General features: G+C 42.8%; 2 protein-coding genes across 3 annotated transcripts in view; one reads left to right on the top strand and one right to left on the bottom strand.

Moving 5' to 3' along the window:
* Window positions 1–8,594, top strand: part of EGFL7 (EGF like domain multiple 7) — a 52,169-nt gene extending 43,575 nt beyond the window's left edge. The window contains exons 9-11 of the mRNA XM_086921037.1: window positions 636–706; window positions 3,136–3,298; window positions 7,935–8,594. Coding sequence (XP_086777163.1) covers window positions 636–706; window positions 3,136–3,298; window positions 7,935–7,957 — 257 coding nt within the window. The 3' untranslated portion in view covers window positions 7,958–8,594. The remainder of the gene's footprint in view (window positions 1–635; window positions 707–3,135; window positions 3,299–7,934) is intronic.
* Window positions 8,595–11,367: 2,773 nt separating this feature from the next.
* Window positions 11,368–27,028, bottom strand: part of AGPAT2 (1-acylglycerol-3-phosphate O-acyltransferase 2) — a 453,413-nt gene continuing 437,752 nt past the window's right edge. The window contains exons 6-7 of one of the 2 annotated variants that reach the window (XR_015295860.1): window positions 14,394–14,810; window positions 11,368–14,349 (exon numbers count right to left, since the gene is read on the bottom strand). Coding sequence is in view for 1 of the 2 variants with exons in the window: in XM_086921038.1 (XP_086777164.1) it covers window positions 14,647–14,810 (164 nt within the window). In the remaining variant the exon portion in view is untranslated. Of the gene's footprint in view, window positions 14,811–27,028 lie in introns of both variants that reach the window. The other variant, XM_086921038.1, reaches the window with a different exon arrangement.

Consider the following 27,028-nt stretch of genomic DNA (forward strand, 5'->3'; position numbering starts at 1 on the left):
GTTAAGATCATTCCGAATTGCATCTGGGACAGCCTAACATTCCTTAACCACTTATCAGTTTAAGGGAAGGTTTTTATAGCGTTACATTACTTCCTTAGGAAGCTGTTGGATATGGGATTTATTCCTGTATCTGTGTATAATATATTCGTTGTGTTCTGTTGGTAAAATGTGTAATCTTGAATGTGCTAATGACTCTTCTACCTCCTGGTCATTCTAAGCTGGCACTGTCAGTGAGCTTAACTGTATTAAATAGTTCCTGACAAATCTACGTAGTCCCATCCTGTGTTCCCAGCCTCATCATCAAGCACATTGTAGCAACTTTCCATTTTGTTCTCTCTCAGACTGAATCAGTGCCATACATTGGGCTTATTACTATAACTATAAGAAAAATAATACAATAAACAAGAAAAGCAGACACAAACATACCTTGCACTTTTGTAACCGCCAGGAATGTCTGTCTGGAGGGTAAACAAAACAGGGGTTCCTGCGGGGGAGGTACCTAACTCTTCTCATCCTGAGCCTGATTAGTTTACATTTTTCTTTTAAAACTGTAACTTGGGATTTTGCTATCGAAATATGTGCCCTTTCTTTTGCTACATTAGAATTATTATTATTATTTTTGGTTCTTATTTTAGCTTCTGAAACATCTGACAACGCCAAGAACGAGATGCAGGAACTAAAAACTCGCATGGAAGCCCTGGAGCAGGTAAGCACCCGTCTATACTATATATTTTATGTATTAAAGGTTTGACAATGCAAAATATGTATATATGTTTCAGACTAGTTCCATCATCACTCTGTGCATAATTAAGTAACTGAGGCACTGAGCTGGAAATGGATGCACAAGTCATAACTAGAGGTGTGCAAAGTTTACATTTTGTGAAGTTCCCAATTAGGTTTTTGTTGCGTTTACTGAAGTTTGCAAGGTCGCCTTCACCTATGCAAAACTATTCTCTTTATTTTGAACGGATTTTCACTGCATTGCATGATAATTTTCACGGTAATCGTACTTAGCCAAGATGGAAAAGTTGCATATTTACCTTCAGTAGTTCTTTTCTACATACAAGGGGCACATGCAAGCAGAATTTTCTATTTTGCGAAATAGTAACAAAAGTCTTAATTTTTAAGCTAATATGGGAAGAAAGTGCTTTATTGGCTTAAAATCTCAAACTGAATAACGCACAGTTTGATTGAGAATACAATTTATTGTCTACCTGTATAAAGCTACTCAAAAGTAACATGAAGGCACTTTGGAGTACGGATTTGAGCCCACCACTTTCAAAGTTCAGCATCCGCAAATACACCCCATAGCATTTACTTAATTAGAAGTTCTATAACAAACCAAAGCATGTTGCCTTGCACCCCCTTCACTCAGAGAACTCAGTGCTGAAATGTCAAACCGTTGATTCAGTCCAAGAATCTTCAAGAAAGGGATAAAGATTCAGAAGGAACGTAGATCCACGCAGAATGGTATAGAAGGACCTTGGAATGTGAGAGCTTCGGGGAAAAAACGATCAAAGATATTGGGTATCGGAAAGATCTTAATGGTGACCATTGCCCTGCTTTTGGTTTCCAAGGATGTCCCATACAGGTGTACCATCCCATACACAGCATTAGTCAGGGGCTGCCAGAATCTGGCGTGAACTTCAAGCCAACAGTCCCATTCCCGACAGGCCTTAGAAACACAAAATTAGGCATGTAGGCCCATATGTATGAACACATTTTCCCATTGACACAGAATGAGTAAAACCCTTAGATACATCTGGCCCGTAGTTCTTTCATGAAGCTAAGTTACTATTGTAAAAACAATTTTGCATCATATCAAACATGCTTTTGTTTTCTCCGATTGCTCAGATTACATTATTCCTGTAAGGCAGGACTGCTCTGTAAGTTATTGACACCCAAGGGGGAAAAAAAACCCAGCACTTCGTCCTTCGCATCACTATGAGTTAATGCAAAATCATGTGTTGTTTACTGAATTATTTGGTGCAAGAGTTTAATCAATTTGTGGGAGCAGATGCTACATAGATTTGGCTATATAGCCATGACACCATAGACTCAAGCCAGACTTTACCCTAATGCTCTGTGGATAATTGAATTTAAGAGAATGGTTTCAGAAGTCACGAGGAGCTGCCCAGCTAGCTGTCCTGCAGATCTCGGACAGAGACAGCATTTAAAAAGCCACACAGTGGGGTTACCAAAGGAGGACTTGATCCCTTTGGCAGTATATCAGTGGGATATGCAAGAGGCATTAGAACATGTGACAGTATCCAAGGGGAGTGTCATACTTGGACATTTCCACCACAGGTAACACCAGTGTGGTTGATGCTGACTATTAGCTCTTTTCTTCGATTTAGATTGTAAAGTTTATTTTTATTCAATCTTGAATGAGGCTATGGGGAAAACAATCTCCTTGCTATTGTGGGTTTCTGGAATTAAGAGAGAAACGACGGCTGGATGCATGTTTTGTGAAAAAAACAAGTACTGCTCAAAGCAAAAATAAGTTTACTTTACACACTTTCCTGGCATAAGTAATAGTTGCAATAAAAAAAAGCCTATCTTCCAAATTCAAATCAAGTGAAAAATATAAAATCGCAAAAAGTCCTGGGGTACAGGATTCTGATTTAACTGTGAATGTGCTTGAAGCTGCCCCTTCTAGGAGCACAGACCAAAATACTTTGCAATAAAGATAAGGTCCAAACCCAACACGCCCAGACACACATTGCACGAACTTCCACAAGGTTAGAATCCCATAAATGCCGCCTATGACTCCGATCCTGCAGTCCAGTGTCACCCATGTCTGGCTGCGTGTGCACATCTGGACACAATGCTGGTTGATTTCCTACAAACGAAGGTTGCTTAGGTTCTTCCGTCACTGCTTTGAATGTATGTCAAGCGTCACAATGAATCTGCATCTTGTTCCTCTACAAACACTAATGTAAGATTCACAGCAACCAAAGGTGCATTTGATTACATTCCGCATAAGACTAGCACCGTGAGGCCGGCCTGTAACACAAAACAAAGGGCAGTTCAGATTCCGATGGGTCGTTCATATTACATATGCCCACGTTTCTGCTACGTCAGCCCATCTTTTGGGGACGAAATGTGACGATACCATTTCATCCCTCTGTCCAGAAAATGCAGTTGCTGCTGGCTCCACTGAACACCTTATTTCCATCAACTTCGGATGACGCAAAGCCGGATCCAATGCGAATCCTGTCTCACTCCTTCCAACAGCTGGACAGGATTGACTCTCTGAGTGAGCAGATCTCTTTCCTGGAAGAAAGGCTTGAAACATGTAAGTGCAAATCTGTATAATGAGTTAACTGATGTAATAGATATTTAGCCTTAGTAAAAAAACATCTACATATTTATTGTGCATGACTGGCTTACAGACGTGCAGTGTAGCGCGTACAACGGCCTCCATGCTGGGTGTATGCTGGCCAATGAGCATTTTGCTTTGCATTCAGCATCTATGCGTTTACAACTCTAGCCCTCACACAATCATTGTCGGAGCTATTTACTACTGCAAGCAGCACCATGCAGTTATTCTGCACCTTACATTGATCATTAGTTGCGTGGAGATGTACTGGCTACAGTGCACGTCTATAAGCCAGTCCGTCATGCACAGTAAACGGAATTATTTATTTTGAGTTACAATCGAACCAGTATTTTTCATTACATTGTTTTGTGTGGTTGTCACAACTGACTATTATTTACTGTATGTGCAGCTGATTCTGACTATTTTAACTGATTTACAAAGTATACCACTAGCACTTATTTGGTTCATGCATTGACCCGTGAGAAAGGCTACGGCCGAAACATGTCAGGAGAAGCCACTGACAAACTGTTTCTTGCAGGAGTGTCTGAACGTATGCTTTGTACAGGGAGGGGAGAGGGGTGGGGGGTTTGGGGGGTGTGAGTGTGTGTGTAATATATATACATATACACCACACATAGTGCTCTTTCACCAAACCTCAATCTAAAATAAGAAACACACCCAACTTCTTCCCACTATTAACAAGCATTTGAGACGGCCTTACTAGAAGTCTCTGAAACTATCAAAACTACCTTGGATATTGGGGGCAACGCTGCACTGGTACCATTAGATCTGTCTGCGGCCTTTGATACCGTACCCCATGACCAACTCCTGGAAAGACTTCAGGACCACGGTATTAGTGGCACGGTTCTCAAATGGTACACCTCCTTCTTAAGTGGCCAATAGCAAACTGTATGGTCCCCTCCTTTCTCAACCTGTATCACCCCCCATGAAAGTAGGACTTCTTCATGGCTCATTTCTAAGTCCAGCCCTGTTCAATATGTATATGCCCCCCCCCTTGCACTCTTAGCGGAGGAATATGGTGCAAAAATTGTGTCTTACGCCGATGACATGCAACTTCTGTTAACCGGCGAGAAGGGCACAGTGTTCAGAGGTAGTAAGATAAACATCTGCCTAACGGAGTTCTTTTCCTGGTTCAGAGGAGGCCAAATTAAAGTGCAATCCAGAAAAGTCAGAGATTATTTTTTTCGGCTCTAATTTGAGTGTGGAGTGGTGCCAGTGGTGGCCACTGTACATGTCCCCCCTAAATGTCTGTTACCACAGTAAAAAACCTCGGGGTGAAGTGGACTCAGACATGTCCATGAAGCCCAAATTCAAACTGTGGCCGGCACCTGCTTTGGGCTTTTAAAAATGCTGAGGAACTTCCTCCCCCTGCTCCCGGTCCCCCTCAGAAAGAGGGTAGTTTAGGCCCTGATTGCATCAAGGCTGGACTATGCAAATGTCCTATATTTAGGCTTACCTGAATATCTTCTGAGTCGCCTACAGGTGATTCAGAATACGACGGCCAGAGCTATTCTGATGATAGGACCCAGGGCTCATATGACCCCCACTTAAAATCTCTTCATTGGCTTCCAGTGCGTAAGAGGGTCCAGTTTAAGGCTCTTACCTTGGCCTTTAAGGCCTTACACAACTCAGGGGCCCATTATATTAAGAAGAGGATAAGGCTCTACGCCCCTAAATAGACATTGAGGTCCTTGATGCAGTACATGGTGACCATTCCTAGGTTTTCCTGTTCTCGCATGGGAGGCGCTCTTTTCAAGTAGTGGCATCCTGCATGTGGAACGGTCTGCCAATTTCTCTTAGACAGACATCGGACTTAGCCAAGTCTTTAATTTCCTCCTAAACACACCTATTTCAATAGTAGTACTAGCTAGTAGCCAGGAGTTCACTCTGCATGTTTCAGCGGTTGTTAGCGCCAGGACACTCCGTGGAGTAGCTGTGCGCTTCACAAACACCCATTTACAATTTACAATGCAATAGGTCGCGCATTTACAGGAGTTTGATCTATTGGCATTGCTTAAATTCTTGCAAATGCGAGACCTATTGCATTGCAAATGTTTGTTGTTGTTTACAAGCAGCCCATGCTGCGCTGTCACATTAGAGGCCATGCCCCCTTCTTTAGTTGTGCCGTGTCTAAAGAAAGGGGTTTGGCCGGCATTAAAGTGAAAGTTCGGTATGGGAGGCTTTTACCCCCAAAAAACATTTGTTTGTCAACTTGACAAATGTTTTTTTTTGGTAAAATTGCCCTATGCCGCAGTTTCACTTTAATAGCACCCACAGACCTTTATTTAGAAGTGAGTCTTCTAATGAAACGGGCAAGGCCTCTATTAACATGAAAGCACGGCATGGGGCGCTTGCAAACAACAACAAAAAAAGTGAATGAGTAGTAACATGCGTCCGTGTTCGGTGCTGCAAATAAACCAAAAGCGGTACAAAAGGGGGTGGTGATGGACGGAGCATCTGAATCAATCAAACACTCACACCCAGTCAAAAGATCTGGGTTTAATCCATCACCGTTCTTTAGCCCACTCTGCCACCCCAGTTCAGACATGGCTATATGCAAATCAGTCTGACCCTGTGCCTCATGGGAACAGTCCAGCCCGAACTGTCAAGCCATGTCTTCCCTGGACCGGAAACAAGCTTCCGAGGACCGGTTTCCTGGCATTCCAGCCGTCTTCAGCCCGGCTTGCTTGAATCCAGTGGCAAAGTGAGCAAGGGACTCACGTCTGAGCATACCCTGCCAACTTATGGTGAACAAAGCGGTACAAAAGGGGGTGGTGATGGACGGAGCATCTGAACCAATCAAACACTCACACCCAGTCAAAAGATCTGGGTTTAATCCATCACCGTTCTTTAGCCCACTCTGCCACCCCAGTTCAGACATGGCTATATGCAAATCAGTCTGACCCTGTGCCTCATGGGAACAGTCCAGCCCAAGCCGCCAAGCCATTAAACCCAGATCTTTTGACTGGGTGTGAGTGTTTGATTGATTCAGATGCTCCATCCATCACCACCCACTTTTTTACCGCTTTATAGACCAAAGGCTATTGTGGCGTGCTATAAAAAAAATAAAAGGTTAAGAGAGAGTGTGTTTTGCCTGCAACAGCAGGCAGATGTAAACAATTTAACAAAATAGTGCTCAGACGCTGTAATTAAAGCCTATCAAGTACCAACACAGGTAAGAGGGCCTGTCCTTATGGGAGGTTACAAGATGAGACAAGGCGGTACTAAGGAATGACTACTAAGCCTATTGACCAATGAAAAGCTACGGTTTACAAAGGACAATGACACAAGCAAATGAAATTATGGGCGGAGAGTGGACGGAGCTTCAAGTCCATACCTGAATACAGCATACTTCACAGAGCAGCGCATGCACTGCCCAGGCTCGACCTCAAAACTCTAGCAAAACTTGGTATCCGGACACTATCCCCCTAATATCCTTTATAACTGCATCTATCACCGGTTCTAATATTGAAAAAATGAAACAAAATACCTCGTTCAACAGCTTCCCTTTTCCTCACCCTTCACAAATGTAAAATAAATACACCTGATATCCTGACACTCTCTTGCATCACCCTCTCTAACATTCCTCCCCGTCCTCATCTCAAACTGTGCTCTCTGCCCTTTTTCAGGCACAAAACGGTGCAACACTGACAGGCTTTCTGGGAGTTGGGGTAAAACAGGCAGCCCACATTATTCTGCCCTCTTGGGTCTTTCGAGGCTAAAGAAAGGAGGGAGAAGACACACCTTATTTGGGCCTCGGGAGACCCCACCTTATTTGGCCTCGGGGGACCAAGAGTGTAGCGGGAGAACAAAGAGGAATCTAGTGATGTAACAGTAATGGATAAACAATCCTTGGTTTTCCACCGTTGGTCTGTTATAGCAGTGAATATTCGGTTTCTGACTCCAGAATTCAAGCAGACAAAACAAACCATTTAAGGTCAAGATACAGCATAAATGAGAGGTGAAAGTTACATGAGAGATTTTGTATGTGGAGGCATGTTGCTAGCATCAGGATACTGTATGATGAGGGAATCAGATTGCTGTGAATGTTTGCTGCACCAGTGACTTAGTTTAACAAATACTTTACAAAAGAACTTTGCTGTCTACGTGAAAGGCTGACATTTCAAAAGTCAACATTCCAATATAATGTATTTGCTTCCCAGAGGTAGGGAAAAGAGAGGCTTATTATAATTGACTAACCATAACTGCTTAACAAAATTATACACATATTCATTTTGTGGAGCGCATTTTAAAAAAAGACGAACTTTAATTATATACATTCTACAAATAGTATGCATTCAAAACAGTCAAAACTATCTTGTGCAAATTAAGAAGTGTAGAAACGATGCGACTGGTTAACTATCTCCTACAAATTACGGCAGTATAGAAACTTTAATTTCAAAGTCATTCAAATGTTAATGTTGGCTAATTCGGTTAATCAGTTACCTGTTCAAGATTTCTTATATTTTCACAATTATTTCTTACTCAGGTTTAACTTCTGCAAGTTTTGCATTTTTACTAACGACAGCTACATATAGTTTTGTAAAGTACTATTATAATTGAAAATGTCTGTCTCTTCACCTTCTTGTAGGTTCCTGTAAAAACCAACGCTGACGTGGCTGCGAACAAAACATTAGTGACCAATCCACGAGCACGTCTGATCTAAATGTTTGTAGGAGCCATTGTCTTTGAAAGCTGGACGTATCCCAGCGAATGACTTGAATTAAGATCGCCACAATGAATAGAAATGACTTGCTTACAAGTGTGCATATCAATTAACTGGTTCTAGCAGTGTCCTCAATGGCAAACATTTTGGGTTGTGAATAGATTGTAATGTCTTTTTTTTTCACAGATCCCCAGAGGAATTTGTTTAACGGACTGCATGCTCAGATCTTCAATTAGTTCCTATAGAACTCCATTGAAAGGTTTCATAAAGAGAATTTAGAAGACCCGGCTATTGTAAATCGATCGAATGATCATGAAACATATGTTTTTGTTGTAGAGTTTAAATCACACTCTTCCTCCAGTGGGTAACAAAGAGTTTAAACAGAGAATGTAGGACCCTTTCTGTGAAAGATACATCATTAAATTTCCCTGTTGCCCAGAAAGAGGGATACATGCTATGCTAGAGGTGTGTTCTCAAAAGAAAATGTAAATAGCAAATGTATGAATAAATCATTATTAGATTTGATAAAAAAAGACCAATGTTTATTTTTAAAACTTATTTCTTTGAGTGGTAGCTCCTAAAGAGTAAACAAATGTGTAATGTTTCAAGAATATGACTTAAAGGTGTTCCTAACCAGTTTATTCATGAAGTGTTACTCACAGCACTGCAACAAAAACAACAACCTTGCATTGATTTAGGCCTAGTAGAAGACAATAACTGATGAGTGCTTTATCTTAAAGATGGAAATCATTTTTTTACAGCAGTTTCTCTTTCGGAATACAAAATATTGTTCACGTGACTGTGAGGTTATATACATGAATACTTTACCTTGGCAGACCTTTGTATTGACTTTTCCGAATTCTCTATGACAAAGTATAATTCTTAGCAGTTGTTTTAAAAAACATTCAAGCAACACTAGTTTACAGTATGACAAAACTAGAAGACTGCAGATTCCAGGGACAGTGCATGATGCATGTTACTTAGACAAGAAATAATTATGCTAATGACACTAGCCTTCTAAATATTTGAATATACTTAGCAGTTTTATATAGTAATCACTGTGCTGCCTTTCACTTAAAGAGGCAAGTGGATAAATGCTATTTGGGTGAAGGTGGGACACTGTTGGTCTTTAGATATGCCATCACCACCTCTATGAAGAGTTCATAAAGGATGAGTTTGAACAGTTTATTGGAAAACATCTGGTTCTAAGGGTATAGGACACACTAGCAATTCTATGGTGCTAGGGAAGTATTCAACAGTATGTTTGTATCGCAGAGTGGATCCATTTATGAGGATCAAGGGTCAGATTTCTTATGCTTCAACATCCTACGCATGCTACGGAAGATCTTCTTGTGGATCCCCACCGAGACCAGGAAGACCGTCACCCAGGCCCTCGTCACCAGCCGACTGGACTACGGCAACGCCCTCTACGCCGGTACCACCGCCAAGCTCCAGAAGAGACTCCAGCGGATCCAGAACGCCTCAGCCAGACTCATCCTCGACATCCCACGAACCAGTCACATCTCCGGACATCTGAAAGACCTTCACTGGCTCCCCGTCAACAAAAGAATCACCTTCCGCCTCCTCACCCACGCACACAAAGCCCTACACGACCAAGGCCCGAGCTACCTCAACAGCCGAGTCAACTTCTACGCTCCCAAACGCCACCTCCGATCAGCCAACCACGCCCTCGCCGCCGTCCCCCGCATCCGAAGAGCGACTACAGGAGGAAGGTCCTTCTCCTACCTGGCCGCCAAGACCTGGAACTCCCTCCCTCCCGACCTGCGCCTGACCCAAGACCACCTCTCCTTCAGGAAGAAGCTGAAGACCTGGCTGTTCGAGCAGTAGCGGCACCCCCCCCCCCCCCCCAGCGCCTTGAGACCCTACGGGTATGTAGCGCGCTTTATAAGTGTCAATGATTGATTGATTGATTGATCCAGTTTTGTATTATAGCCTTTTGCACTGAACCACCTCACTGTAGTACACTTATTGAAATAAATTAAAACAAACAAAACGAAAGCCAATAATCACATTTACAAACATAAAAACGTCGTACATGATGCAGTTCCTTGTGACACAATATAAGGGTAATATATAAATATCTAACTGAGATAATTCCATAGTTACGTGTCATATTTACTACCACTGAACACATTTCAATATCCACACTGGCACACAGAGATGCACTAGCACATTCAACTCTCTATTGCAATTTTCTGAGCCTGTATAAGGCGAGGTGGAGGGGCGGGTTTCCTTGTCCAGCTGTGACAGCACATTTAGTGTTTCTTTCCGATTCGAGATACTCACCAGTCTTTGTTGGTGCAATGGACTGTTGACAAAATTTTATAGGCACCCTAGTTTCCCCCCTTCACTTGTAGCACTTTATTTTTTGCTGTAAACGTCAGTTAGTCACAGACTTCCTGTACCTCAATTTTGAACTGCTTTACAAACCATTCCATTTCTTTTCTGGACCATGTTTTGGAGCTAGCAAATTGTTCTTTTTCTGACTGTTGCATCCCCGTCGACTGGTGAGACCCTTCCTAACAAATGAACAACACCAATCACATACATACATTTTAAACACTTCAACTCCTTGATGTTTCATTTTGTGATCATGCACGCAGTAGCATAGCACAGGCTGCTGATAAACATAAAGTAAGGTATCAATTTCAGACCGTATCTTGACCTTTTTCTACAGTTATTTTTGAGTATTTGCAGACAAACCTCATCTTAATGTTTGCCATCACCAGGAACCTGTTGAGAATTTAAAGGGTACATACAGGGGTGATTGTCCCTACTGTAACAATTAACCCTTTAACTGCAGCAGTATGCCAGCTGTCTCAAGGTAACAAGGTGCCCTCCTGCAAAGTACTAGGAATTTTGACACTACTAGTGAGTGAATGGATTCACACTAAGCATGGGTGTTTTTTTAACTAACAGATCAAAATTAAGGCCATGGCGTACCCAGTTCAACCTCATCAAGCACAGTTAAGAATATCTGATTTCAGTCAAACTATAACTAAATAAACAATACTTAGTATTCCTTGTGCATTATAGAGTCACACATATATGTAAATAGTAGTAGCTAAGTGTTTGGGACATTAGCTAGAAAATGGTGCCACAGTCAAAAAGCCACAAACATTAGTGGTGGGTTGCAATCTCAACCATGAATACAAAATGAATTCTTAGAGCATTAGTTTTCCAGAAGCCACACTGAGCATGATAACATTATATTACACAGTCTGCATATGTTAATGAGACAAAGTACAACAGATATGTCTTGAGACATTTTCACCTCATGCAAAAATCCCTCTATTTTAGAACTATACACCGAGGGCAGGATTTTCAAAAACAAATCTCAGTTTTATGAAAACTTTATTCCACAGTTCCCAATGTGATACATTGTGCAGGTAGCAAAGCTATTGATAATCAAAATACATTATGAATAACTTAATATTTTTTAAAAGTTGTATTTATGATTTTTAAGGTAGGGAACAATCAACAAAATCATTTATATATAAAGGCCTCATTTATAACAATCTGCTAAATACATTCACCGTTCTTCGAACATTATTTTTCCACGTCTTCCTCTAAAAAAAACACACATTCCTTTATCAAATTCGACTCATTAACGCAGCTCTTCCAGTAGACCTCTCTGGATCAGGCAATTATAATACCTTAATTATTCTGGACATGAAAGATAAAAGACAACGCAATCCTGCAACATGCCTAATTTGTTTAAGCAGCTACAGAATTCTGTTAGTTGCAAACGAGTATTAACTAGTGGAGAACATTGGTTTCCATGGAAAACCTCCACATGATTAGGACATTAAACAATGTCCTTTCTGGAAAAGAAAAAGAAATGTTCAGCATATTTAGTTTATGTTCAAACCTGCAATGGAGATTTGACCACCGAGATTATCATTTTATTTTGTCAACACCACCCCAATTTTTATATCTTTTAATAAACAAGTAATTAAAAGTATTGACAAAGAGTTCATGGATATCGTCCAAATGCAGCATACAATCTAGATAAACCACAAAGCATATTGTGTGGAATATATACAGTGAGCCTTGGAACCACATGCTCAAACATACACAACAACTCTTTCTCATTTTTCAACTCAATAAGTGGTGAGTTATATGGGAAAGTAATATGGAATTAGTAAAAATTATAACCGGTTGTTGATTTAGGTTTGGTCAAAAGAGAATTCTTTTTATCCAATTGTTAATTGTGTGACTGTTGCAAAAAGTACTTTATTAGCCATAGTCTAGGTAAAATTAAAGTTGTGAAGGCCTTTCTGCAACAACTTTGTGATGCTTTCTTTGAAAATTTGCAGTATTCGTTGTCTTCCTGATTTTTGTAAAGTTTAAACAATTAAAACTAATAACGAGAGAAAACAGCTATCAAAAGTTGGTGTCCAAACACCCCAACATTTAGCATGAAAGTTATTTATCGAAATTAAAATTCACTTTCAAAAACATCTGGTATATGGACACATCTTTCACAATTAATGTTGGTAAACACAGCAACATTTCCAAACTGGGCAAGGTGTGACGCTTTACCACAACATTTGATGGCAAAAATTCAAATTTCTCCCAGCCCCTTGTAAAACTTATGTTTCCAACCCAACTCAAAGACGTGCCTCACTTCTGCTACATAAGGGCAGCATTTGAAGTCAATGATATAGCTCCGATATCACATCTGTTCAATTGTAAATTTTTATAATTTATCTTTATAATAGGTCAAACTACACCTGCAAACTTTTCAAAGCAAATTGCAAAACTGCATCCACACTAACAAATACTTTGTCTGAAGGCAAACTTAAAAATATTTTCCATCCTGTTCTTTTAAATAAATACAGTTTGATTAGCAGATCTCTCTTAAGTGGAAACTACAGTACACAACTTCAGACATATTCAGCTTTCTTTAAAAGTCAGCAACGTAGGAACGTTTCAGAAAAAAACCCTATTTACAAAATGTTTATTTATACATTACCATTGTTCTAAACAAATAAAATGTTACCTTTGGCAAATAGATGTTGTTACCCAACATAAAAGAATAATTGAAACCAATAACATTATGAAACACACATATGCACAATATTCCAATATCATCAGTGCAGAAGCCACAATAATACTCTTTGCAACAATGTGAAGTTGTATATTTAAAGGTGGTGCCAGTGTCTTGAACTAACAGTGATTATTCTTTTGAGTTTGTGTATCAACAGCAAACACCTTAATGAATTTTGTTATGTTATAAATGTAATGGAGGTATAGCTAAATTGGGTTGTTGTGCAATGTCCTAATAGGATTAACACTAATGAATCAAACGTGAAGGCACATTGATTATTATGCCCTGTCTGCTTACTTTTCATTTAAGCATAAATTCTATAGCACTATTTCCAGGACAGGTGAAACGACCAATAAACAGTGTTTTAATGTGAATTTACTACACATTCACCAACGGTTCAAAATATCTGTAAGTAAACTGACTGGCTGAAACTGACCCTCCCAAATCTATACGTTGGGAATCATGATCTGCAACCTCTGGGAAAACTGTTACCAAAGTAACTTCTGGCCGAATAAATAAACTATAATAACTGTGAGGCATGTGGAATCTAATCTGGGAGGCATCATGCTACATGAGACCCAAAGGATAGGAAATGGAATGTTTTCAATTCAGAACAATTTGGCACATGGTACCACTGCCACACACGGGTGTGTGAGTTGGCCATACATGTATAATAGTACTTACTAATATTTTCAGCATTTACAGGCCCTAGCAACGAGACCCCTTGCATTTTGGGTCTCAATGAGTTAGAAAATAAATGCACATACATTTACATAAAATACATTACAAACAATTTAACTTGGGCAAACTAGTCAAACTTTTTTAAATACTGTTGTTGCTTTTAGCTGCAGGGCAGGTAATGATTTATTACAACTGTGTACTTTTTTTTTATATCTATTGGTATGCCACATTGGCATTCATAATTTAACAGTTTGTCATCTCTTTGAGAGCATTAGTGGTGATGGTACATCGAATAAGACACACTTGGGTCCTGTTCTATCATCTGGGCTTATGCAGCCATAATCCTATGACAACTGCCATCAAGTTAAGAAGTATGATTGATTTTCAAAATGTCACTTTCTGGCACTTCTTTGGGTTCTTTGAGCTTGATACCATTGTCCATATTTTGGAATATTGCAAATATCGAACAAGACACACTGTTTAATTATGCATTAATGCAGGTGGAATACTTAACCGCATCGCTGCGGCGGTTATTTTTCCGCTGTGCGGCTTTTTTCGAAAATCCGCGTTAGATAACGAGCTCAGCTCGTCATCCGCACACGACCACCGTGGTTGATGACGAGCTGAGCTGAGCGAAGGGGTTAAATACAGTTAAGGCAAGTGGACCGCATTGTTTTCTTGAGACCCAGGTTAAGACCGTGTGCATGGATAAGACTCTGTGAAAGAGGTCCCCCAAAGCACATATTGCGCAAAAGTGCATAAACTGTAGAAGATGTAGAGTGAACTGCTTTGTAAGCATCTCACATCAATTCCAACGTACAATATAAAGGAAACACTGACTTTGGGCAAAAGGTGAACATGCTCCAATTGTTTAGAGAAATCCTATTTAGAAGACAGTTTTGGTCCATTCACTTTGTTCTCTTTGTTAGATAGTCTGAAAAAAGTGCTTCTCATTGTGATGTAACATTGCTCTGTAAGCTCTGACACATCTTCGTCTGTAAGTCCAGTTGTTTCAATTTTTGGAAGGATTTCCACTTTGATTGTACCTGTGAAAGTTGAAAATGACAAAGAATGAGTGGTTGACATTGTCTTTTCTCTCTCTGATCTTGAACTACAGCAGAATAATTCAGTGAATGTAAATACAACTGGATGCATTGCTAAAACATCAACAAGACGTAAGAGCAATACAAAACTTGTCAGTAAGCATATTCTCATAAAAACATCTCACACAATTAATATGTCTACATTGTATGAAAATATGACATTGGAGGTTGATGAATTTCATTACTGTCTACCGGAAACCAAACATCACAATATTCCAAGTATGAAAACGACCACAAAGTGGAAATTGTGTCCTTGCAAATTATTGAACCTGCTACTTTGTACAGAGGATAGATACATCTTAGATAGTGAATCTTACAAAGAATTTCAGTCAGCGTACTGTTCAATTGTTAATTATAGATATAAATCCATGGTAACATTGTTCTAAAATACAAAATAGAGAGCTCACTTAGTAATGCATGTTTTCTCATATCAATGATTTACTTCTTGTAAAGTTCTAGAGGTCAAAATGGACTACATTTATCTAATTGTGGATATTGGCAATATGAATATGATCCATTCACAAAACATTACAACATAGCCTATTTATTTTTGGGCTGGACTGGTTAACATTGACAAGCTGTGCAAGCTAAAGTGTTTTAAGGAGTATTTTATAACCAGATGGCTTGAACCTACAGATACATGATCCATATATCCATATAGTAAGAGCTGCTTAAAAGTATTAAAAGTGCGACAAATAACTGGTGCTTAGACCTATTTGTAAAGCCCAAAACATATTAGATAGTGTTTTGAATATATGCAATATACATAATGTTTAGAGCACTTAATGGAAACATATGGACTGATCATACAGCCATCCTTTTCCCATACATATGGCCAGCTCATAGTTTAATGCAGAACCCTTAGCTCAATACTGTATGGAAACTGCTAAATGGAAATTACTAAAACACACATTTGGGGGACAGTTGATTTAAAACGAACATCAAACAAGCGGTCAGGCTGTCCCAGTTTTCAGCCGACCAGGTTGGGCTAACCTGTGTCGTTCCCCCAGGGCTCTTCCCTATCCCCACTCCTTTTTAATTTATACCTGGCTCCCCTGATCCGCTCCCTCCGTAGCCTGAATGTCACCGCGTTTAATTACGCGGATGACATCCAACTAGTCTTTACCATCGACCCCTCGAATCAGTCAATTTCCACTTTCCAAACCACCCTCTGTTTCATCAGTGATTGGATGAGCTCAAACCATCTCAAGCTCCAACCCGACAAGACCGAGCTGGTTCTTGTCGGGGGATCCTCTAACCCTTGGCAACCTTCCTTCAGGCCGACAAGACTGGGCAGTCCACCTCGCCCAGTCAACTCAGCAAAAAGCCTGGGGGTCATTATCAGCAGTGACCTCTCAATGAAGTCCCAGATCAGCGCGGTAGTGTCTTCCCGTCATTTCCAGCTCAGGAAGATCCGTAAAATCTCTCGCCTCCTCACCACCGAGGCCCTCACTCTGGCTCTGCTTGCGCTAGTCATTTCACGAATTGACTACGCAAACGCGCTCTATGTAGGCATTCCGGACTACCAAGCCAAGAGACTGCAGCTGATCCAAAACCAGACCGCTCGCCTCATTTTTCACCAACCCAGACATCAACATGTCCGTCCCCTCCTAAAAAGTTTACATTGGCTTCCTGTCACTGCACGCTGCAAGTTTAAACTAGGCTGCATAATTTTCAAATCCCTTGCAGGCGGAGGCCCCTCATTTATCTCTTCCCTTTTTCCCCCCTATGTTCCTTCTCGTAGCCTTCGTTCGTCTCAGCTGGCCTGACTGACAGTCCCCAGATTCAAGAGGAAGAAACACGGTGGCCTCAGGTTTTCTTTCCTAGCTCCTTCCTTCTGGAATGCCCTCCCCCTCTCTTTAAGGTTACCTTCCCCCTACACCAGGTTCAGATCTCTCCTTAAAACCTTTTTGTTTACTGAAGTCTACAATTAGCCCTCTATCCCCTTTCTTTTCCGTTCTCTCCACACAAGCGCCAAGAAACCTTCAGGTGTTAGTCGCGCTCTACAAGAACCTTTCACATCACATCACATCACATCAATGAATGTAACTCAAACAGTCCGTCAAATTTGGTCTACAAGGGATTTAAAGAGATAGGTCTATTAAAAATAAAGAGAACTAAAATAACAAAAATTGCATGTGTTTTAAACTGACCACTTTTTTCCACATTGTCGGCATTCATCAGCTGTAATCAGTTTAGATATTTTTCATTTTTTGACGTTTCCTGCAAAGCCTGAAACAATTGTTCTGTACTGAAAATCTACTGAGCAATCCAATTATGCATTCAGAGACTGAAGACAAATAGCTATTCCATCCTTCTTCAGTAATATCCACTTTCAGATCCTTCTTCTAGTGAAGCCTACAATTTAAAAAATGTTGTCCACACTGGTCAAAATTAGATGCCAACATATTGTGAGATGCGGATTTTGCACTCATATAGACATGTTTGTGACCAGGAAGTGCCTACTGTTTGGATAATTAGACTGCTTATAGTAGGCTAGAGTAGAGTGCAGTGGTGCAGAGTAGGATGGCATACAGTGCAGTGATGAACAGTGGTGTAGAGTAGCGTAGAGTGGTGCACAGTAGAGTATAGTGCTGTAGAGTGCATTGGCATATAGTGCAGTGGCATAGAGTGGAGTACTGCAGAGTGAAGTGGCGTAGAGTGGAGTGGTGCCAAGTAGAGTGGCGTAGAGTGTAGTGGTAAATAATGCAGTAATGCAGAGTAGAGTGGCGAAGAGCTTTGTGGTGTAGTGTGCAGTGTTGCAGTATATAGTGCTGTAGAGTGCAGTGGCATACAGTGCAGTGACGTAGGGTGGAGTACTGCAGAGTGATTGGCTGTAGAGTGGCGTATGGCGAAGTGGTATACAGTGCAGTGGCAAGGAATACAGTAGTGAAGGGTAGAGTGGCACAGAGTTCAGTGGCATAGAGTGCAGTGTTGCAGAGTAGAGTGTTGAAGAGTGTGGCAGTGTGGAGTGGCATAAAGTGCTTTGGCATAGAGTGGCGTGGCGTGGCGTAGAGTTAAATAGAGCGGCGCAGAGTAGAATGCAGTGGCGTAGAGTGGTGCAGAGTAGAGTGGCACCGAGTAGAGTGCAATGGAATATGGGGGTAACAGTGAAGTGGAGTGAAATGGAATGGAGTAGAGTATTTTATTGGAATTTTCAAATAAACAATTATACTCTATCAAACATAGAAAGGCAGGTGTGTGCATCCAAGGTGGGAGCCAACAAAAAATTGCCCAGACATAAGCATTCACCGTAAACATGGATTCTTACAAGTGTGTGGAGGCAGACACATCATCTTGCAATGCTGATCCACTCAGGGGTAGAAAGATAAAAAGAAAGTTCTAGATAGCTACCCGGTGCTCCCCTGCCATTCCCATCTCACCCTCATCTAGCAAACAGCAAATTCCACTCTCACAACCAAGTCAGCATGCATTCAGACAACAGAAGCAGGGCCAGAGGACAACGGTAGCGCTCCAGCAGCGGTGAGCAAACCTCTGAGGGCACTCCTCTAGACTTCTTTCTCCAGATTGCCTCCCTCCTGCATTCCGCCCATTTTGCCAATTCCTCCCCCCATCTATTCAGGTCGAGCCCACGGACAGATCTCCAGCACATCGTCAATTGCCTACATTTGAGGATAAGCGGTAGATCTGCAAACCTGTCCTTCACCCTTCAGGCCACACTGTGATTATATAGGCCCAACAAGCACTGCTGTGGGGTACAGCCAAAGTGCCTATCCGTGGCACGACAGAGCCCAGTATGGAGCCAAAGTTAAATAGATTAATACCATGTGATACAATCCTACATCATCCATGTGGCATCCGGGGCAAACCGACGAAGCACCAACGAACTTGCCATGTATACATCTAGGGTGAGGTACGCCCAATGTAAAAAAGAAAAAATTAATGAATTTAAATCTGGCATTTTGGAACACCTTGGGGATGAACGCCAGAGTCTTTCTCCAGGCTGAGTCACCAAACATGTAGCCAAGATCTGCCTCCCAGTATTGGTGCAGCTGAGACTGCTCCAGCTGCCCCCTTTCACTGGAGCTCTATAGAGAAGAGTGACTTCCCTCCTTCTCCCCGTTGTTAGGAACGGATAACAAAGATACTCATGTTCTGCTGGAACCCAGCACCCACCAATCAAGGACCCAACTAAACAAAGCTCCATGTAGCAGAAATAGCCCCACCGGAATGTCATACATCTCCTGATGGGAGAGGAAGGAACTAACCACACCCCTCACCCAGTATAGTGAGCTCTGCCTCTGTCCTCTGATGCAAGCCAGCTCAACTCCCAGATGCTGCCAGTACAGACCGATCTTAAAGGGGGGCTTGCAAGTGCATGGAACCTTGGTGTGCGTCCTCCGTAATGCCCTCGCCCACACATGCTGTGTCATCCTAACACATCCCTGACGCTGACCATCGTGACAAGGGCAGGCTTTAACAGAATTCATGTCAAAAGTGCTTTGGAAAGCATCCCATGTTCTGATGACCCACTGCATCCCAGAGCACTGACCACCACTGAGCCACCCATTGTAACTGGGCAACTAAATAATAAAGTGTTAAGTCCAGAACACCCATTCCACTCTCGTCAACAGGCAAGTGTAATTTTTGCAATGTCTCCTGGAGCGTCGGGGACTGCTAGTACATGGTAAGAAGGATGCTATCTAGTTCCCAAAAGAATGCTCCAGGGAACTCCACCAGCAGGGGCACAAACAAAGGAGATGGCTATCAGACCACTGACCGATAGGGGGAGGGTACTCCAAAATCCAACCAACCGCCGCACGGCATAAGGGGCCCAAACTGTTACCCTCATAGAGCAGCTCCACTGATCAATACACAGCGACTCTCCAGTAGAGGACGGCAACGTTTCCCACAGTAGCACCAGCACAGCAGAGAGGGGCTGCGTCTCCCCTAAACCGGATCGATATGGATAAGCGCAGGACTTGTGCCAGTTAACCTCTGGGTCAAACAGGTGCCCAAATACTGACAGAGCCGCCACCACCCTCTCAAGGTCAGAAGCCTCACCCCACATATACAGCAGCATATCATCTGCCTATAAAGACATATACAGGCAATCTCCTCAGAACTGCAAGCCCCGGTAATGCCCACCCTGTCGGACATCCGCGAGAATGGTGCTAGAGCAATTTACAGAGGGGTCAAGGGGCAACCCTGCCGGATGCCCTGCTCCACTGCGCACACATCTGATGTTGTTTGGGTTGTATCTCCCATGGTAAAACTGTGTGTTTGCTGGACAACATAAATGTCAGGATTATGCCAGGCTGATTCCGTACACACCCTAAGGATATTGTAAAGATGACTTCAATGCAGGGTAGATAGATAAAGTTGATCTTTATTAGTTAGAAGTAAAGAGACCTCCAGCTCCTTCCACAGCTTCCTCTGTACTGTCTGCTATTCATATCACAACATTCCAACCTCCTAGCAACATGCCCACAATTCCAAGAAGCATAGATCCCAACACATCTCCCCCCATTACAATATCAGAAGAAAATATGCAAATGAAGCAAATAAAAATGAAACAAACAGGAGCAAATAAAATCTATGGAGCATTACACTTTGCAACATTGCCACAGCTCCAAGCAGAACCACAATTTAGGATAAGAACATTTTTCTTCACAAACTTTACTTGTTTAGGCTGAGAATATTTACTTTCTCCCTTAGTTACAATACCACATTTCTTTGTCACAACCCAATCACCAACATGTATATTCGAATCTTTCACCCTCATCCTTAGATTGTACAAATGTGTAGAATCACGCTGTCTACTGACAACACTATCTTTCACACTCGATCGGTCAACCTACACACATTCCTCATTCTTCAGCCAACCCGGAACTTCCTTCAAACCTGGCTCACGCCCTTTAAGAGAAACAAATGGAGAGATACCAGTGACCGAATGTGGAGTTATTCTATAAGACCAGACCATCTTCTTAAGCTCCTCAGCCCACACCAAACCATTCGCTAAGGATAACTGAATGTTCTCCATCAACAATCTATTGATCCTTTCCACAAGGCCATCGGCCTGTGGTCTAAACAACGCAACCTTCTCATGACAAATCCCCATGCCATCCAAAAATTCCTTCATTTGTCTCGAGACCAGCTGCACACCATTATCCGATACCAAAGTTTTTGGAATACCTTCATTTAAAAATGTTCTTTCCAAAAAGTTTATCACTCTCTTAGTGTCAATACTTTCAGTGGACTCCATTACAAACCACTTAGAATGATAGTCCACAAGAACCATTATGAATCTATTCCGAGTACCCAATTTGGAAATCGGTCCTAAGAAATCAATCGCTAATTTCTCTCAGGGCCGTACCGGAAAATCAACGCAGGAAAGAGAAGGCTGCCTGATGACTTTCGTTTTATCGCTAGCAGCACACGCATGACAATTCTTAACCAACTCATCAATCTCACCATCCATCCCTGGCCACCAATATGATTCACGGATCCTTCTCTTAGTCATGTTCCTTCCCAAATGGCCTTCATGTGCTATATTCATGATCTTGGATCTGAGATTGTACGGTGGTACCAATATGTTCCTCCTCCACAACTTACCTTCAGACACACTCAATTCAGCTTCTACATTAGAAAAACCCTTCAAGCGAATGTCATTAGAGGACTCCCTAGACCATCCCCCAGAAACATGTTTCATAACCAAAGGAATTATTTGATCATCAGCCATGGCAGTCTCCCAATCTCCCTTATCAAAAGCAAGAATTTCATCACAACTAATCACAGGGTCATCAACTTCTACAAGATCTACTAAGTCTACAGGCATTCTGGATAAACAATCCGCAATAACATTTTTCTCTCCTCTCACATACTCCATCTGAAAGTTGTAGTCAAGCACAGATAAAATCCATTTCGATATTCTAGGGGTAACATTTCCCTCCAAGCCTCTTCCTCCTTTAAACAAATGCACGAGAGGCTTATGATCGGTACGCACTCTGAAAGGCAAACCCCAAAGGAAGTATCTAAAATGTTTAATTCCCCACGTGCAAGCAAGAGCCTCCCTCTCAATAACTGAGTAAGAAACTTCGGCACCTTGTAATCTTCTAGAGGCAAAACCTATAATTCTTTCCACACCATCAGATATCTGAGAGAGCACAGCCCCAAGTCCCACAGCACTAGCATCAGTGGTAACCAAGGTCTTGGCTTTAACGTCAAAGTGACCTAAAGTAGGTGCATGAAGAATTCCTGCTTTCACGCATTTGAAAGCATCCTCACATACTTGATTCCATTCAAAAACCACACCATTCTTCATCGCCAATGTAAAGATGACTTCAATGCAGGGTAGATAGATAAAGTTGATCTTTATTAGTTAGAAGTAAAGAGACCTCCAGCTCCTTCCACAGCTTCCTCTGTACTGTCAGCTAGTCATATCACAACATTCCAACCTCCTAGCAAAATGCCCACAATTCCAAGAAGCATAGATCCCAACACATATGTTTGCCTATGTCCCCGCTGAGAGAAGTTGGCCTGGCATATGCGGTCCACTATTCTAGTGGGCACCTTGCACTAGTCCAAACGACCCTTATTGATGGTAGGTTTAAAGACAACCTATATAGAAAGCTATCCTAGTGGTAGCTGTGGAGAGCAGACTTCAGGCTAAGTCTTGAAGGAATGTAAAGCAGCTTGTTTTACCATTCTGTGATCTCATGAATGACCAAATAAAAAGAGAACCACACCAGGTATATATATAAAATATATGTATTTATTCTAAACACATCCCTCTAGTCTCTTTATGAGGCTAGAGGCAACAGTACATTCAGTAAACTTATTTAGCACACAGTAAATTAGCAGAGCATATGATTAGCCCTGGGGGCATACCAAACCGTATACTAAGAAAGTGGTATAAGAATCACGACTGACATAGCTACAAGGCCTAGAGCTTTCAGAACCGCTGGGGCCACCAGGAACCACCCAATGTAGTGACAGAGGGAACCCACAGTGTCTAAACACAGCCGCGAATCACCATTAACTTCTATGGGGAAAGTCGCGGTTGGAAAATTACAGATTAAGGACACTTAGAAGAGGACTTGGAGCAAACCCCTTTAGAACTAGGCAGTTCTAGACTCAATACCAACAGGAGTACTGGAGTACTCGAGTTACCTCACCCAGGGAAGCCGGGTACATAGGTGTCTTTTGGTGTTGGGTTTCGTCATCGTTTACAATGGCGATCTGCTGCAAAGTGCTGCTGGCCACCAAGTCGAAAGTGTCCGGGTGGATCCAAGGGTGGATCGGAGATCTGAAGAACCTGAAAGCAGAGGGGACAGAGTCTGGGGCACTAGCCAGTGACCAGGAAGGCGAGGAGAAGATGCCAACCGATGTCAGGTGATTTCAGGTGAAGAAGGTGAAGTTTGACTCTTCAGCCACGAGGACCAGGAGGCGTCGACGACGACCAGGAGCTGGATTTGAGCGGTCCCACGAAGGATGTCGAGTGCTGCAGTGTCGGTTTCTGGATTGGACCCAACAAGCCTTGGCAACAGCAAACCACACAGAAAGCATAGATTGCCTTCCGTGCTGACCAGCAAGGTCTGAGGGACTCACCCTTTGAAGGGGAGTCAGGGCACGTCTGGAGCAACCAGGAAAGCCCAAGAAACCGAAGAGTTACCTTCGTGGGGACCCACCAGTCAACGGACCAGGGATCGCGAAGGAGCCTCAAGCGGAAATGCTAGAAGCGGGCCCACGGAATACTCGTGGAGTTTAGTCCCATAATCTGCGATGCAAATGGTGCTTGGGGCTTGGACTGCAAGTAGCCCAATGCACAATTTCGGGAAAGCTCGGGAAGTCGATGCACTTGCAAATGTGCACGGTGTCCAGGAGTTCCGGTCCCACGTCACTTGTGAGGGCAGCGGGTCTCAGCTTTGCTGGGATCTTGTGTCGGCCTCTGAGAAGTCTAGAAGTCTGTGTCCTGAGTCGCAAATCCGTCGGGCTCCGGCGGGAGCCTTGGAAATGCAGACTGGCAAGATGCTTCTTTGGTGCCTGTTTGAACAGGGAAGTCACTCCTTGACCTCAAGGGAGATTCTTCCGTCTTCTAGTCGATGTAGAATGTCGAAGTTCCAGGATATATGTTGCAGAGTTTCGTCCAGGTGTAATCTGAAGTCCTAAGGACTGGGAGGCATATTATCAAAGACCGGTGTTAAAATGATCGCCGTTTTATCGGCAGGAAACTGCAGATAAAAGGGCAATAATGGGCTTGATAATACGCCCTTGTTAATTCCCATAGAAGCCCATGTTCTTGTGTTAACATGGGCTTCTATAGGAATTAACAAGGGCGTATTATCAAGCCCATTATCGCAGTTTTATCGGCAGTTTCCTGCCAATATAACTGCGATAATTTTAACACCAGTCTTTGATAATATGCCCCTGGGTTCCTATACTTATACTAAAATAGGGGGTTGGACATACTCTAGGGACCCACCTATGGGTGGATCCAGGGAGCGGGTGGTTACACCCCTTTCCCTTTGTCCATTTTCGTTCCAGAGCAGGGGCTGAGTGCCCCTGCAACCGATTTGAACTGGGACACCAAGTGTGCCCCCAGCACTGTCTGAAAAGCATTCACTGAATGCTCCCACCCAGCCCAATACACTAAAACATGTCTGGGAGGTGGTTACACCTCCCTGTTACAGGAAACCTATTGCCAATCCTCCCCTGCCGGAGTTTCGTCCAGCAGCAGGAGGTCAGACTTGTGTCTGTGGCTGCAGCATCCATTTTGTGATGCTGGGGCTCTTTTAAACTATTACCGGTTAGGTCAGTGTGTACATGTCTCTCCCAATATAAGGGTGGAATTCTACCCCCCACCGCCAGGATTGGTGGAGGGGTAGGATTCCAAAGTGTTTGACACCAAAGACGACATATTTCCATGCAGCCATTCCAAAGTTCGCATTAACCGCAAGGTTATAATGCACTTAAGAATATATAGTCTGTCTGCATCACAGAACAGCTACAGAGAATAGATTCCGAAAGCTGCACAGGGGTCCTCCTCATGCATGGGCACCCTCTCACACAAAACCAAGTACTCTGCCTTCAGGATTGATAAGGCCTGGATAGGAGTGACTTATAGGTTTATATGTGTCATTGATAAAGGTAGCTATAGGTAACCTATATCTTAGTAAGGTGTGCATGCACCACCTTACCCAGGCTGCAGTGGCAGGTCTGTGGAGCCGTTTTGGAAGGCTTTCTAGGGGTGGCATAATACATGCTTCAGCCCCTAGTAGGCCTCTGGGGGTACCCATGACCTCAGTACCTAAAGTACTATATACTAGGGACTCACAAGGGTAACCCAGGAACCAATCTGGAGTGTACATACTGTACATGCAATCAATTTAGAGAGGAAACAGCTAGGCTGGGGTCCTGGTTATCAGGATCCAACCAAGACTAAAGTCGAAAAACAGTGAAACACAAGCAAAACGTGGGGGTAACCATAGTAGGCAGATCCTATTCTCCTACACCCGCTAGCCACAGTGCACCATCCGTACCCCTAACCTTACAGTGCAACAAATTTGTGTGCAACCTCAGAACATGACAACCTTGATCTCCAAATAAAATCATGGTAACAGATATAGAACCTTTTCGTTTGGACCCTTATGCATACCCAAAGAAGTACACAAGTAATACTCAGCAAGGCTTTTCAATATTCATTGAAGCATTGTTAATTCTTGCATAAAATAAGTGTGCTGAGATTATGAGTAGAATGAAACAGATTAGTGTGATTAGCATTTCAAAAACAGTGAAACGGATAAACACTTCCACCATTGTGCTATAACAGTGCATATATGAAATACAAAAAGGTATGCAGTTCTTCAGAAGGGAAGAAGGAGGGGGCAACAGGACTAGGTTATAGGAGGAATAAGGGATTACCCCTATTGGAATTAGGGCCCTCACACAACCGGCTGGGGGTCATGCTTCATCATAGGGCATGCTCCTCGTCAGGTCGGTCCTGCAATACTGGACGGGCTCACTATGAGGGCCTCTTTGCTAGTGATCTTTTATTCCAAAGTGCCGTTGGGTGCTGTCTGGGTATAGGGCCTTGGTGTGTGGATGGATGTGAAGAAAGTGGGTGCTCTAAGTAGTGGATAAAAATGGGATATGGAGGTTCTCCAGAGAAACACTTTAATCAACGAGACCTCCCACCCAATTAATACCAAGGTGTCACACTGCTGATATAATGTTCAGGGGTGGCACAATTTTAAATGGTCAACATGTTTCTTGCCTGAATAGTCCTAAGATCAAATGGCAATTTGTCAGGACCAGAATACTAAAAAACGATCTACACAGTGGTTGGTTGTCTGGTAGTGTGACCCTGATTAACCAAACCTAAAACCTACAGTGAGGTACCTGAAGTTGGCTGACCGACCTATAAAAATAAATTGTTATACATTAGACATATTAAACATAGATATAGTCTAGAGCATGGGTACTCACAAACTTTCTCTCGGGGGCCAAATTTACAGTTTGGTTTGTGTCCGGGGGCCGCATCGGTGGGGGGGCAGGGTCAGTGGGGGAGGGGGAGGGGCTAGAGCAACAACATAAAACTGACCATGAGGTTGATCATAGGTCCCTGCAGCGGAGGCCTTTGTCCACTGAGCCGTCCCGGCATACACACATCTCTCTCGGTCTCCCTCCTTCTCTCTAGCTCTCTCTCCCTCTCTCCTGTCTTCCTCTGTCTCACTCCGACTGTCTCACTCCCTCTCTCTCACTCCCTCTCTCTCACTCCCTCTCTCTCACTCCCTCTCTCTCACTCCCTCTCTCTCCGTCCCCCTCTCTTTCCCTCCCTCTCACTCACTCTCTGTCTCACCCCCTTTCACTCCCTTTCCCTCCCTCTCCCTCCATTTCCCTTCCTTTCCCTCCCTTTCCCTCCCTCTCCGTCTCCTTCCCTTTCCCTCCCTCTCACTCCCTCCCTTTCCCTCCCTCTTTGTCTCCATCTCACTCCCTCTCCCTCCCTGTCCGTCTCACTCCCTCTCCGTCTCACTCACTCCCTCTCCCTCCCTCTCCCACTCACTCATTCACTCTCACTCTCTCCCTCTCTCTCTCTCACTACCTCTCATTCACTCCCTCTCCCTCCCTCTCCCACTCACTCATTCACTCTCACTACCTCTCATTCACTCCCTCTCACTCTCACTCACTCACTCACTCAC

Source organism: Lissotriton vulgaris, chromosome 5 (genome assembly GCF_964263255.1).
Source record: "Lissotriton vulgaris chromosome 5, aLisVul1.2, whole genome shotgun sequence".
Classification (NCBI taxonomy): Eukaryota; Metazoa; Chordata; class Amphibia; order Caudata; family Salamandridae; genus Lissotriton; species Lissotriton vulgaris.